At 35.0% G+C, this 16,121-nt stretch overlaps 1 protein-coding gene across 1 annotated transcript in view; it reads left to right on the top strand.

Annotated features, from left to right (window-relative positions):
• The window catches only part of LOC131066775 (copper-transporting ATPase PAA2, chloroplastic), a 173,706-nt gene that overhangs the window by 113,495 nt on the left and 44,090 nt on the right, over positions 1–16,121 (top strand). Inside the window, exons 10-14 of the mRNA XM_058001614.2 lie at positions 1,742–1,847; positions 2,382–2,448; positions 2,673–2,752; positions 2,879–3,336; positions 10,704–10,881. Of these exons, the coding sequence (XP_057857597.1) occupies positions 1,742–1,847; positions 2,382–2,448; positions 2,673–2,752; positions 2,879–3,336; positions 10,704–10,881 (889 nt within the window). The remainder of the gene's footprint in view (positions 1–1,741; positions 1,848–2,381; positions 2,449–2,672; positions 2,753–2,878; positions 3,337–10,703; positions 10,882–16,121) is intronic.

The following is a 16,121-nucleotide window of genomic DNA, read 5'->3' as shown; positions in this document are numbered from 1 at the left end:
TAAAACCTAATAAACTTCAAAGTCATCTATTTATGGATTGATTGTATTGCCTTGTAGAGATTCCTTAGGATTTTTGGTAATATCTGATAGACTTGCTAGTGAAATGGAAGAGGAGCTCACATGACTAATTGGAGGCTTCAAGTTGATCTGGACAATAAGGATCTGCAGGAGCTGTTGATTAACTCTAAACATGAGACGAGGTGGTGCCAAAATTTTGTGGCCCAAGGTACTAGAATTACGTCTGTGATGACTTCGCCAAGCTATGGCCATAAAGGCATTGGATACTTTTTAAAAATGATCAAAGCTAAGAATATAAGATATAAAATTGGATCAATTGTGGTTGGTGGGTCATTGTGTTATGATCTTGTTGAATTTAAGAAAACCTTTTTCTCATATGAGAAAGCCTTTTTCTCCCATTATGGGGCTTCACTATCTTCTGATGGCAGCAATGAAGATATTGAGGGGCCTAGAAACCTATGCAACAAAGTAATTCCCAAAAAGGTTCTAGAGGAGGATGCTTGAGGGTTGGAAGCTGATTTTCTTTGGAGGAGATTAATTCAGTTGTTGACTCTTTGAATAATGTTAGGTCACTTGGAGTTGATAGTTTACTTGTTGTGTTCTATAATCTCAGTAAGGATTGGGTTGTTAACAATCTTTTTGCTGTTATAGAGAACCCCTACAGGTAGGTTCCCTTGGCCAGGATATTGATAACGGGATCATGAAGCTTTTTCTTAAGGATGGTGATAGATCTCTTATTAAAAATTTGAGACCTATAACTCTAGTCAATATCTCATACAAAATTTTTGCTAAGATTCTAGCTACTAGAATTTAGACGCTTGTGCCTATAAATATTGCATGCTCTCAAACATGGTAACAGGTTTTAGAACACTATAGCCCAGGTAGCTCAGACTTGTGGTATTAATGCTAGAGCTAGTGATAACTGTGGTTCTCCCACCCTGGATGAGTTAGATGGATAAATGATGAATCTGCAGAAATGGGATAAGATAATCTATGATGGTTTTGTGGACCCAAAGGGTGAAATGACTTCGGTTGAGTGTGATTTTCAAGTGGAATATTCTCAGGTTAAAAAAATGATGGCAGCTTATGCAAACGAATACCTTAAGAAGGCACTGGAATGATTTATTTTCCTCCTGTTTGTTCTTTTGATACTGTGATCCATCCATACCTTTGGTTACACTGGGATCAGGGCTTTTTTTTAATATATTTTGATTGCTTGATCTGGGGGTTTTTTCCATTTAAGGTACTTGTGATTATTCCAAGTTTTTAATCTCTTCTAGGAATTCCTGGGTTGGTGGTTTTTTTGGCAACAGTTTTCATAGTCATCTAGCCAATGGGCTTATATATATGATTATTTTTTTGTTAACTTTCAGCCATAACAAAGAAAATGAAAGATTTTGATGTCTAGACTCTAGTTAATATATTTTCAGTTGCCAAAAACTCAAGTACATTTAAAAGACACTTTTAATGAAGGGGATTACAAAAACAGGAAATAAAGAGTTGGAAAACTCAAGTTTTATATAAATTTGAGCATTGAAATGATGATGTCCTTAGGTAGACTGTCAATGCATCCCAAGCAATGTTTTCTTTGTAATGATTTTTTGTTGTTGATTGCCCTTAATTTTACTAAGGTAGATTTGATTTCCAATGTGTTGATGTGAGCTATACTTTTATTCAAAACTTTCATTGTTCATAATTGTTTCTTAAATTCACCTTGATGCAGGCATTATTTTGGGTCAAGCATTTTCCCTAATGTGTTGCTTAATGATCTTGCTGGACCTGAAGAAAGTTCGCTCCTCCTAAGCTTGAAGCTTGCTATTAATGTGCTAGTAAGATATAATTCCACTGGACTTCAATATATTCAGTCTACGTTTGTTGAATTTCAGTGCTCTGTCATCCTCATAGAACAGATTTATAAAATCATCTTTTCTTAGAATGTCTTACTTATGCCAAGGAATGTGCATTCTTAGTTTCACTGCAAAAAACGACCTTTAGCATTCTACTATTTCACATTCCCAGTCACATCTTGCTAAAATGGAAATAAATGAAATTTCAAATGTAAGTTTGTCTGCATTCATATTTGCTATTGACCTGAACTTGAACTTATAAACATCATTTCCCTAGTCTTGATAGTTCTATCTAAACAGTACTACTGGTGTTTGATGATGCATTCACACTAGTGTTTGATGATGCATTCACACTAGTGTTTGATGATGTCTTCTCTACTAGTATGATAAAAATCAAAATCATGCCTTACTGCTTTTTAAAGTTCTAGTTTGTTGGGTATGATGTGGTATCTTCACAGAAGAAGAATTCAGTACTCCTAATTTACTATGTTTTTCTGTTATTCTTTGTTTGGCTAGGTAGTTGCCTGCCCATGTGCACTTGGTCTTGCAACTCCCACTGCTGTCCTTGTCGGAACCTCCCTTGGTACGATAGCTCTGTTCAGACATTGAAAAGGAAATTGCTTAGCTTCAGCTCTAGTGTATATGTTTTTATTTCATTTACTCAATCATTTCCTAGGCCATGGATCCATGACATTTGAATATTTCTTTTCTTTCTTTTGAAAAATTCTATTGACGAACTGCTATGGTATTGACTATTGCTGATTGCCATAATAGACATGTACTAATTTATCTTTTTTTATCTTGAAGGAGCAAAGCGTGGGCTTCTGTTGCGAGGAGGGGATGTACTTGAACGTTTGGCTGGTGTAGATATAGTTGCACTTGATAAAGTATACATTACGAACAATGCTTGTGTCAATATTGCGATTTTAATGTCATTGTTGAGCAGTTCTTTAAATGCTTGTTCTTTTTGTTTATTCAATTTAAGCTGATATATGTACATTTATGAAGAATAGACAGGAACTCTTACTGAGGGAAAACCTACTGTTGCTGCTGTAATTGCATTGCATTATGATGAGGAAACGATACTAAAATTTGCTGCTGCAGTTGAGAAAACAACCAATCATCCTATTGCAAAAGCCATTATAGATAAGGCAGAGTCTTTGAATTTGGACATTCCTTTTACACGAGGACAACTTACAGAGCCAGGGTTTGGTGCTCTAGCTGAAGTAGAAGGAGCTCTAGTGGCTGTTGGTTCAATGGAATGGGTGCATGGATGTTTCAATAAACAAACTGGAACATTTGATCATCATGATCTTGAATATCGTATAAGAGAAATATTTTTGAATGAAAAACAGTCTTCTTTGGAGCAATCAAAGTCAGTGGTTTATGTTGGGCGAGAAGGAAAAGGTATCATAGGAGCGATTGCTGTAGCTGATGTTTTGCGTGACGATGCAGAGGCTACAGTTCTCAGGTTCTTTCAGTGTTCCTTTTCCATATATAACAGATATTGAATTTTCTTTTTCATTTCTGGGTTATATATCTACGAGTATTTGTTTTGGCATATATAGATATTTACATTAACTGGGAACAACAAACAAGAAGAAATGCTGGCTTAACTTGACACTTAATTACCTTTGATTCCAAATGCCATAGGTGCGAACAGGCTAGATGGCTTCAAACTCATCTCTCTTTTCTTTATGACATTCAAAATCATTGCAAAACTTATCATGGTAAGGGAAATTCCTTCTCCAAGAGATGATATGAAGTGTTCAATTTGCCTTTGTCCTAAAAATTAGTTCACACACATTGTCATTGGAGTCCAAGAAAGAATACATCTGGTTGCTACTCATAAACGACATGGAGTAATAATCAAGTTCGATACGTCAAAGTCCTTTGATCATTATTTTGTGTCCCTCATTTGTATGGACTCTTGTGGCATATGTTTTTTCTGAGCAAATAGTACAATGGATTCAAATCTGCATTACTATTCTGTTTTTCAAAGTAACAATCAAAGGGCATAATGGGCATGGATTTCACTCATCTATAGACCTTAGGCAACAAGGCCCCTCAACTCTTATCTATTCATTATCATGAGCAAGTACTTCCTTCTTCTGCAGCAAGTACACCAAAATGGTCGTATTCATGGTCTACTAGCCATGGAAGGAGGGGAAAGGTTTGCTGTATTGCAAGCCGCAGGAAAAAATTCTATGCTCTAACCTCCTAAAGAAAACCAAAAGGCTGAAATTTGATTGAGATCAATGACAAATTACCTCTAGACAGTTCACTAGTTAAAATAAATTCAATCTTCTCTTCAATGTTGTTCCTTGGAATATGAGGAAACAAATTAAGAACATTTTGTGCTACAAGATGTTAGTGTTTTGATTGCACCTTTTAGTGTGACACAAATTAGAAGGGGAAGCTCCTTGTAAAATAAAAACTAATCTAAATCTAGATGTTACATACTTGCAATTTACTATCTTTACAGTGATTTTTGGGGTGGTTCATGTTCATGTAAAATGAATTTTAAATATATATCCTTTCAGTTTGCTTCGTGTAAAAAGCTGAAATGCTCTTTCAACTTGAGGCAAAGGATTTTATGCTTTTTAATTTGAAGGAAATTTCTATTCAAGAAGGCTTCTGACAAAGTGGACTACAGATTCCTACTCAAGGTCGTGGAAGCTTTTTGGGTTTAACAAGCAATTGCTGGATTGGATTTTCAGTTTTATTGCTAGCCCAGGATACTTGGTAATTGTTATTGGCAATTCTCAACGTTTTTTTGATTCTTCTAGAAGGCTTCATCATGGGGATACCCTTTCCCCATTTTTTGTTCATCATAATGGTCGATGCTCTGGGTAGATCCATTTAGGTGGTTTCCAAAAATGGAAATTGGGAAAGGGTTATGGTCACAAAGGATGTTTTTCCCCTCTCATTAGCAGTTTGTTTATGACACAATGGTTTTTGGTGCATCAAAATTTAGAGAGGAAAAATCATAAAGAATACTGTGAACTCCGATTCTTTTGCTTAGGGCAGACTATCAAACTTGTAAAATCATAAGTTTTTTTCTTGTTCACTAACCCTCTAAAACAATAGGAAATTTGAGGATTCTTGACTTTAAAAAGGGGACCCTACCAATCAAATATTTGGGAATTCCACATTTCAGGGGATGTTCTTTGAAAAGCTTTGGGACCCTTTGTTAGTTACGCTCCAAAATGATTTCTTATTGGAAAGGTAGGTAGCTCTCTTGTGTAAGAAGAGTTATGAGATTGGAGGCTGTGATATTTTCCATCCTTATTTCATTGTCATCATGCTTGAAGCTTCTTTTGAAGATAGGGAACAAGTTGGAACAGAAAATGAGAAACTTCTTCTGGCATGGTTCTTCAGAGGAGAAGAAACTCCCATTGATTTCCTACAACTATATCTGCAAACCCAAGGAGCGTGGTTTGCTTGGCCTTTGATATCAAGTGTCTCAAATAAGACTTTTGGGGCTAAATTGATATGGACCTTTTTCTTAGAGCCAAAATTAAAATGGGCTAAGATCTTACAAAAATAAGTATTTGGACACTCATGATTGTTCCAGAATTTTGGCTATCTCAAAACCTTCAAAGGCTTCGATTATCTACGTTTTCCCTTTTGTTGCGCAGAAGCATTAGCACCAAATACCCTACTTGGGAGATTAGGGATGGAAGAACTACTCTCTTTTGGGAAGACTTGTGGAACAGTTGTCCTATTTTGGGTTCTTGTGCCAATTTTAGTCTCTCCAAATAGGTTTTAACTCAAAATTGACAGTCATGTGGCTGATTACAAGCCCTAGTGTTAAGATCGAGTATCAAATGTTGGGAATGGAAAGAGTTAGGTGAATTCTGATGATTACACAAGCAATACTGAGAGGGTGGGGGGGTGAATCAGTATTGCATTTTAAAACAAACTAATAACTCTTGAAACATACTGAAACAAAAATGTATATTTGCAAGCAAGACTTAGAAACAAGTACACAGAATTTTCTTGTGGAAAACCCTTTCGGGTGAAAAACTACGACATCAAAAGACTTCCATTAACTCGTATGGGCATCGACCCTGATTACAGAAGAGAGCTCCAACTCTCAGAGAACACCTATCCCTAAACAACTGAAGCACCAATTCCAGCAAGATGAGGCACCAACCTCTATTACAGATGATTAAAGAAATTGAAGGCCACAACACAATATCAGATTTTTCTCGAATCTTCAAACAGCTCAACCAACATAAAGATATTGCTGTACTTCAGAAAATATGAGCTCATGAATATTGAAAGAGATTCAACACTACCATCCAGCTCTAACCCAAAGCTTTGACACCGTTACTTTAATAACTTATACGCTAGAAAAATGTTTTTCTCAGCTCTGCAGTCATCTTAACCTTTTGTGAAGTGTATGTGCACAGAAATCTTAACACATATTTTTCACTAACCACATATATGCTGAAAACTCCATACTATAAAATATAGAGTCCACCAGTCGCACTACCTCACTGAACAAAGTGCACACACAGAAAATATAAAATATCTTCCGTTAAGAACCCGAAATCTTAATATTAAACTGCACCATAGTTCAAAAGGACTATATACTATCGTTTCAAATTCCCTGCTAATATTATCGCCTAGTTTCTTACAACCTCCAGAGCACACTTAATACGTCTTGGGCCTGTTGGCAACAATACTACTTTTCAAAACCAGTATGTCTAAAAACGGCATACACAGCTACCTTTTAAAAATGTATACCATGTGCTCTACACCAAACTTAATTACCTGCAGCCACGACTTTAAAAGCATTTACAGTAGCTCAAGATAAAAAAATATTCTTCAACGTGGGCTCAACATCTTCTATATTTTTACACAAAAGCCTTATTCCTCCTTAACCATATATCCGCTAATAATTTTTTACTTCAGATAAGGAGATATCTATATATCACAGAATTGAAAAGAATGATTTCATTTAAAGATATTCATGTAGCTTCTATGCAGCCTGCTACACCAAAAACGCACCCGATTAATTTTTAAATTAAATATCGCTTCCACTACGCTTTTAAATTATACGTGCAAAAATAATATCATTTAAAAAGTGCCTCCCTGATCGTGTTCTTCAGCAAATAAAACAAGGCACTTCATTTTTATTGACCACACAGGCACCACATAAAGTTTTAAAGATTTATAGCCCTAGATGTGCGTTGCCACGACTTCCTTGTCAGAAGAATATCGAGCATACATATAATTAACTGGAGTAAAGACACCTACGTGCTGGTCAAAGAAAAATGTCTTCCTCCTTTTGTGTTCCAAAAATACGACTATAATGCCCTGCTTTAAATAAGGTACAGAAGTCGCTTCCAAAAAAAGTTTAAGTCTGACTCTGGTTTGTCTCAAAAATGAGCCGCCACCATAAAAGTAACTTAACTTAAAATATACGATACATATTAAAAGCTTTGCCAACATGACAAAATAAAAGAAACTTGTTCCTTTTGAATAAACAAAGCTGACATGGCACATAAATCTGGCATAGCTGCTGACATAGTGACAAGTAGGCATACACCCTGCTGAAGCAGACACACACAGCTCAAGCTAATAGCCAAACACCTCAAGCAGTCAACTAGGCAAGGAGCTGAAGCAGGTCAAGCAGGTCAAACAGGTTAAGCACGTCAAACAGCTCAAGCACCTTGAGCACGTCAAGCAGCTCAACCAAAACTGAGAAAATCTAATGAATAAACAGTAGCTTGAAAAGCATTTCAAAGTCAGTCCAATGTTATTTTAAGTAACCCTCTAGCTTGAATAGCAAATAGCCCGACAAAAACACTTGACATCAATATGACAAAATGTCTAACAAATTCAGCATTCTAAAGGATGAAACAAGAAAGCTTCAAGAGATTTTAAGAAAAAGGAAATTATGGTTTTTAGATGGTCTTGACTCAATAGGACCATCTAGATTTGCCTAGTGATCACTCAGGAGCATAGATTTGCTTGTTACTCATCTCCGCAGGCAAATTCAGTGAACAGGAGATGTCAGTGCTAGCAAGGGGTTTACATTTAGCCAATTTTGTGGTTAGATGACTTATGATTATAAGCACTTTATGTTATAATTTCATAAAAGTCACTTTAAGCTAAAATTAGATATAATAATAAAGTGACTTTATAATAAAAGTTTATTAAGTGCTTAATTCATAAAGTTTCCCCCCTTGGTGCCACCTGGTCAATAAAGTTGCAACTTCAAAAAAACTGTTAAAGTTGAATGAGGAATAAGACCCTCATAAAGGGTTGAACTCTTTTGAGAAGAGTTTAATTTTGATAAATTCCACAAAGTAAATAAAATAAACCCTATTTGGTATGGCTAGGGTTGAGGCTTGATAAAATCATTTGCTTGACTTCCTTTATTCATTCATTCACTCATTTTGATATCAGCAATTTGGAAGAGTTCTGCTAATGGATTTCAGCAGCATACCATCCTCCATGGAACGAAAACTCCTCGAGGATTTCTGAATTGGTTGCCAACCCAGTTCATGATTGTGGGGAATTCACATAGAATTCCTGTTTGTGCTTCAATTGAGGATTTTATCAGCTATTCCAGACCTTGTTCAAGGGTTTTGGATTATACTTTGCGGATCCAAAGGCAGCCATACCACTTTTTAGCTCAACTGTACCATTCCTATGCTGGTCATACAGTCTACAGGCCATTGGTTTCATTATTTGGGTCGAACTTCATACAAGAGGGCTGGAAATGTTTCAAATTTAATGGTTTTCCCATTCCTATAGGGTTTGGATGCAATCTGCAGGCATCAGGTATCATACAGGGTCTAGATCAGTGTTTCTTTGTGGAAAATAAAGGAATTTCAATAATCTTGCCTAGAAGCCAGGCTCATTTCTCAGGAGATTCATCTCATTTGTTTTCAGTATTTATTGTTATTGCAAATAAACTCCATTGGAGCCTTTGAATCACATTGGAGACTCATTTGTTGAGTTCTATTCAAGTTATTTCAAATAAACCCCTATTCTGGCAAGCATTGGACTCCTGGTATGCTCAGATTGTTTTGTTAGAATGGAATTCTTTAAATTCTGATGTTTATATATTGCTGTCATAAAAGTCAGAATTCTGATTTCTTAGCCAGTCTATTATTTCATGGTAGAAAAGTCCAAAAAAGTGTCATTGTTATGTTTATTTCCCTATTAAGCATTATATTATCATTTGGCACCAAAAACTCAAAAAAAATAATACAAACCAAACCAATCACTTTCTTTCGTGGGTCAAAGAAATATCAGACAAAGTAAACAAACAAAATCAGAAAAAAAAAGAAAATCCAGTTCTGTTTGAGAAGGGATCTTTCAGCATAACAGACCTGTACCAGCGTATTCCACTTCAACCATTGAGTGATATATTGTTGTTTATATGTTTATGTTGATTTTTCATATTGTTAAAAATTAAAAAAAATATTGAGGGTGGTCATTACATTGATGTTCTCTTAATATTCTCAAGACAACCATCAGGCTATCAAAAACTATTTATAGCAACTGACTGAAGACCAATGTTTGTAGGTGTGGAAGACACAGAATCTTGAGTAATAATCAGAACACATAGGATGCAAAAAACAAAATACTACCATCATTTTCTTCTATTTGAATTGAGCTCAATTTCATTATAGAGAAGTTATCACAACCAATTATCAAGTAGTTAAGGCAGTTGAGACTGTTAAATGGACTAACAGTGCTAAATATTCCTGTCACGTAGCAACCAAATAGTAGTTTGGCATGAAAATGTTCAGATTATTCCCAAACATCACTTGTTCCAATCTACAACTTGTACCATAGTCCACTTGTGTTGACAAAAGAATTAGCAAAATCTAGCAATGAGGTTTGCATTTATCCTCTTTGACATATGCTTAGTTAAATATTTTCAGTTTCCTATCACCAGGATGAAAGACAAGTTTGTTCAAGTACACAGTAGTAATGAATCTCTGATGTAGCTAGCAAAATTGACATTTGGATCTCAACCTAGCTAGATTGTGAGAATAATTGAATTATATTGTAACGATAATGCTACCATCTAACCTGTTTTGCTTATTTGATGGGTATTTATTAATGATTTAGAATGGTTTGCTTGAAGAAAATTTTTAGAAGTGGGTAATTTATAAGCTTTATTTGAACTCTTTAAATTAAATTCTGCTGTCTGAAAAATGTGATATGAGTTATCAGTTAATATGAATATTGAGCTTTTTTAAATCTGGAAAATGCACTGCAAGATTGTATAAGCACCCTCACATTAATGCACAAACATAAGCATATATATACATGCATAGACACATACAGGCAAACATATGCCTATTCTCAATAATTATAGTTTTCTGAAATTATAACTTAAATCTCTAGTTTGAAAACCTATATTTTCTATGCAAAGTTTTATCTTGCATTTTTTGGTTTTGGTGAAATGCAATTCTGATGTGTTTTCCTCTAAGTAAACTTTACATTTGTGCAAACATATGGAATACTGATTTCAAACTAGCAGTTTATCATAATTGATGCATATGTTCCTTAACAATCAATATTTGTATACATGTAACTATATAAGGGATTACTTGGAGGGTTGCATAAATTATAAGCATGAGTACATTTAAAAAGGAGAATAAATAAGCTCCGTGTCATAAGTCTGTAAGTTCTACAGACAAATAAAGCTACCTCATTCATCATTTTCTTGCAAAACTATTTTCTAGTTGTAGGACCTGTCCATTGGTTTTCTTCTGAGGGAAATATTTAGCAAGAGTAAACTTGCTGCTAACTTGTATTGGCTGAGCCTTTAACAAAAAATTACTTACATCGATGATGCAGGCTTCAGAAAATGGGAATAAAAACAATTATATTGTCAGGAGACAGGGAAGAGGCAGTGGCAAGTGTAGCTGAAATGGCGGGCATTAAGAACAGAGAACATGTTAATGCATGCCTTAAGCCCCATGAAAAAAGCAGTTTTATATCATCGTTGCAAAAGCAGGGGTACTCTATAGCCATGGTAAATTTGGTGGCTATGCTTTCTTGAGTTTGTCTTTGACAATATATAAATGACTTTTGAAATGTGATCCTATTGTACTTAGAGCATATCAGATTCTTACTTATTGATCTATCTATACATTTTGAGAATCAAATGATTTTAACTTTTCAATAATGTGCATGAGATCAAAATACTTTATAGGAACACAAATCGAAAGCTCTGACCTAATGTAACATCTGAGTCCACAAAGAAACAATCGAGGTTCAAATTTGCAGTACTGTAGCTTCCATCTGGAATGTGGCCCTTCTATGATTAATTTTGACAAGAAATTCCCCTTACTTTGCAAGTTTCACCTCTTTAAAGAGGGCAGGCATAGAGTTTTCTTCAAAAATGTTGATGTACTTGGCTGAAAATTTCACCATGGAAAGAGCAGTCGATGAGTAAGTGGCATTCAAGCTCAGCCTCCCCCAGAATACAGCATAGGCATATTCTTCTCTCTGTCTTAGGTGTCATCCATTTATCATTTTCACCTCTAATTTGATGTGAATTTGTTCTCAAATGGCTCCATAGGTATCTTGTCCCTCCATTTGATTTTTGCTCCTATGTATGCTTTTCAGTAGTGACCACATATGGGTCTGAATCTAAGTTGCCAGGAATGGGTATAAGTTCAGCATTTGGGTAATGCCAGTAGATTAAATTTTTCCCCCAAGTTCTGTAGAGCTGGGTACTGCCATACTATATATATCTTAAAAATATAAAAATACATAATTTATGAAAAAATTGTACAAAATTGAGAATACACTTGATAATGAAAATGTTATTTGATAATTCTATTTCAATGTAATATCATATATGTCAAATCAATACAAAATAGTAAATACAACTATACAATCAATAATCTATACGCTCTTCATCAGGAGCATCAAAATTATCACTTGGTTCGTTTGAATCACAAGCAACTGCAATGTCACTCTCACTAGATACATCCTATGTAGGAGGTTTTCATCCTCTAAAGTGATTGTGGCAAGTTGTGCAATAGATGAATTCAAGCCAGCACACTTAGGGGTTGCATCCCAGTGTAATGTCCCTACTAGTTAGAGATCATTGTCCTGCAAAACAGATTGTTAGAACACAACAAAAATATATATACATAACTAATCTAATTTGCAATTAAAGTTCAATTACTTAATTAACGCTACTTTCAATTCTTTAAAATAAAAAGGATACGAATGCCATACGAAGATATGTCCTTAGGCAGCTGTGAACCTCGCCTTCTTGGAACCCATCTTGGTTCCGAGCCATCTAGGAAATCGAAGGTTAATTCGATTCTTGTCTTGGATGTAATTTCTTACACCCAAGCCGTCCAGGAAATCGAAGGTTAATTCGATTCCTGTCTTGGATGTAACTTCTTACACCCAAGCCATCCAAGAAATCGAAGGTTAATTCGATTCCTGTCTTGGGTGTAATTTCTTACACCCAAGCCATCCAAGGAAGACCATATGTCAATTCCTTGCCTTGGATGATGCATCTCATCATCCAAGTCCATCCGAGGGGACCGGCCAGCTCCGTCTCTTCTTGGATGAGCTTAGTCAACCAAGCCATATATATGCATATAGATATTCAGTATATACTGCCTACTAGGGATTATCATAATCCCTCCATTAGGCTAAGGGAATTTCTTCCCTATAGCCTCCATCATATAATCACATTAATATTACATTTTATAATTCATTACTGTTTTCCATTCCATAATTTACGTCTTCATTTACATATTCTTTAATCTTTATATTCTACATAGATTCCTATCTTTATTGCTACATTCATATAAGTAATCATTAGAGATATATGTATTCATAAAAATGCATTAATATATATGTGCGTGTGTGGCACACATGTCAACACAGATATATACCTTAAGACTTCTTAACCTCTCTTACCTGTACGCGGATTGTAGCCTGCGGTTGGAGTTCGCACTGTAGATGTCGCCTGTAGATTGAGAGGCATACCACAAAGAACACAAATGTTACTTCCTGTAATTTGATAACAATTCTGATCTGATCTTATCAATGGTGATCTCACTAGATGCTTTTGATTCCTTCTCTTTATATCTTTCAATTTGAGGGAGAGGTCACACCTCTTCATCATGTATGCCCTTTGGCAAGAGACACACCCTTTCACCATTATCACCCTTTGAAAGAGTGCAACTCTTCATTATTTCTACCATTTGAAAGGGACACAACCTTTCATAATCAAATCTGCACTTATTATTTAAATCAGATATGCACTTCTCATTACCAAATTATCCCCCCCTCAAATGAGGTTTTCTTCTCCCTTTTATATATCATTGTTGAGGGAGTCACAACTTTTCCTTTCATGTCTTTTGACTTTTCATTAACTTAATTAATTTTTAATTAATCATATTTAATTATATCATTTTATATTTGAATTTTATTATTTTCATTTATTATTAAATTCTATTTCAAAGTGGGGATATTATTATAATTTATTATTAAATTCTATTTCAAAGTGGGGATATTATTATCATTTATTATTAAATTCTATCTCAAAGTGGGGATATTACACCCAGTTCTTTGTTGCCCCTTGTCCTCTACTTCCTTATGTGACAAGAGGTGCAAATTGGATTGCACATAGATCAAATCTTCTACTTTTTTTTGAAGCCAACTAGTTGTGCTTAATTGAGTGGATAAAGGAGTATGTACTCTAGTTTTTCTTAGCCAAAGAAATATTTACAACTTGTTGAAATTGGAGACAAAGTAAATACAGCATTTTTAATTATAAAATGTAACATATATCGACAAACAATAGTAAGAGAGTTAAAAAGTTAGAAAAGCTTACTTGATAGAAATTCGATTACAAGAGGTTGGAACAAATAGAACTTCTCCCATGTAGGTGCCACCTTATATGACTGTCCTTGTACTTGTTTGAAGAGTGTTAAGCTCACGATTCTGTGACATGATGATGTTGCTAGACTCATTCATAACAATATCCTCCACTTCTAGACATGAGAAGATTCTTTGAAATGTGATCATGTACCCTTCAACAACTTGAATTTTTCTATATGGTGCCACTCTTGTATTCAAGGAAAGTATCTTCATCCTATGGTATTTGGGAGACAATACAATCACAAAGAGATGCAAGGGTGTGGTTATTTTGTTCCAACACTCAGTAATAGTTTTTTTCATCTTTTTGAAAAATCCTTTTGTTGATTCATTCTCCTTTTTTTACTATTATGACCCTTATTTTTCTATCATAGAGTCTATGCCATCATATATTTGTCCCAAATACAACTGATCCAAATCAACAAATCTAATCATATTTATGATGGACTCAATGAAACTAAGAAGATATTCCACAGAATCACAGCATATCATCTATGATCAATGACTTGACCTTTTGTTACCTTTGTCAAATTGTTTTCCTTCATGCACTCCATTGGTTACTAATGACCAAAGCACTCAACAAATCTTGCACCTTCACAACTCATCTCAAATCATCTCAAACTGATTGTGTGTGATGTGAATCAAGTCTCAACAACCTAATGCAGTTTAAAAACAACAAATTTGTTGGTTTCCATATAAAAATCAGTGTTTGTACCACTTGGTGTCTGTTTTTGTCATCAAATTATCATCGTTTGGGTGTTGGGTGTCAAATCAAGGTCAATGATAGTGCTATTTGGGCAAGCTGCAAAATCATTGTGTCATGTTCTTGCTTTTCAATTAATGACTCTTGTAGGATGCTTGAAGTTGCATTGGTCTCAGGTGAGAATTGATGTGGTTTTTGATTGATGATGTCTACTAAAAATGAGAGGAAAGCATGAAACAGTGAAGGCCATGAAGGATTCAATTTGACAAGGTACCAAAGTGATTGACAAATGACTCTCAAAGTTCCTCTTTTTCACAAAGACTTAAAGTGTATTTTGCCTTTACATCAGAAATGGGCACATGAGGCTTAGGCATCCACTTTAGGTTGCTTTGCCAAATGTTTTCTTCGTTGGCTTACAATTTCAATGGAAAAACCAAATGCATTCTCTGCTTTTGTCTCAAGTTGTAAAGATCTCCTCGTAGGTGTAATTTTCCCTTGGTTTAGCCATCTAGTTTCTCTGCTCAAGTGAAAAGTGAACTGTGCTTATGGTTCAAGGATGGCACTTTAACATGTTTTCAATGGTGGCACACATTTTGAGTGGCAAAATCACAAACTTTCTCTGCAAAACAACAATGAGCATGTGGCAAAATATCACAAATCTGAGGCAAGGAAAAATGTGATTATTTCTAACTTTTGGTGCACAAATGTGATGGCAAAGCCATTTGAAAACTCCTCCAGTGCACATTTTCATTGCTCAAACCAAAAGTTTCTGCACAAGCATTCTGATCAGTCCAGATGCATATTAAGAGTGCCTTTGCCACACAAAAAATTCTCTTAGGAAGTGAAAAGAATGGTAAGACCTTAAATGATCATTGCAAAGGTAATGGTAGTTCCAAAGGAAAAAAAAGAAAAGGTATAAAAGTATGGAAGTGGCCCATATATTCATGTGATTCATCATACATGCTCAAGGCAATTTATCAATGTTGTTTACAGAAGAAACAAGGCATTTTCTTCATTCTTTTGCAAGTCTAAAGGTGGTTTGTGAAGTGTTTTTTGGATTATATGTAGTGTTTACAGACATATTATCAGGTTTCCCTTCAAAATTTCCAATGTTCTTGCTATTTTACAATATTTTACACTAGTTTTCCTCTCTTCCCAATAGATGGAATTGATCAAAATCTGCATACCAAAACCCTGAGTCAAGCAGTGAAACAAGCCATCTTTCAGACTCCAAGTTTTCATCACAAAAGATTTGATCAAAGTGCTTTGAAGTTCTACCTTATAGACCGAAGTGGAGATTGTTCAAATCCAAGGCATCAAAGTCTTTCAGAAGTAATTTTTTAGAGGTCCCAAAGGGTGTGCCATGTTTTAGAAGATTCTTCAAGTGCTTGCAACAATTCTATTTTTAGACACTACTATATTTAGCAAGTTAACTTTTTTATATAATAGGAAGAGGTAAAAAATCCATGAAGGCTATTCATTTATGTTGGAAAGCAGGGGGTGCAGATAATATATGTGTGCTTAGGTATTTGAAATGTTGTATTTCTACTCTAGCGTTAGGTATAAGAAGAGGCTTGGAATGAATGTGGTGGATTATAGAATGTTTTGGCAGAAAAGAACATACACAAATAATTAAAATTAGGATATTAACAACTCAA

The sequence above is a fragment of the Cryptomeria japonica genome, chromosome 2 (assembly GCF_030272615.1).
Source record: "Cryptomeria japonica chromosome 2, Sugi_1.0, whole genome shotgun sequence".
NCBI classification, from domain to species: Eukaryota; Viridiplantae; Streptophyta; class Pinopsida; order Cupressales; family Cupressaceae; genus Cryptomeria; species Cryptomeria japonica.
The sequence above is the reverse complement of the archived record's forward strand: the minus strand, read 5'-3'. Positions and strand labels throughout refer to the sequence as shown.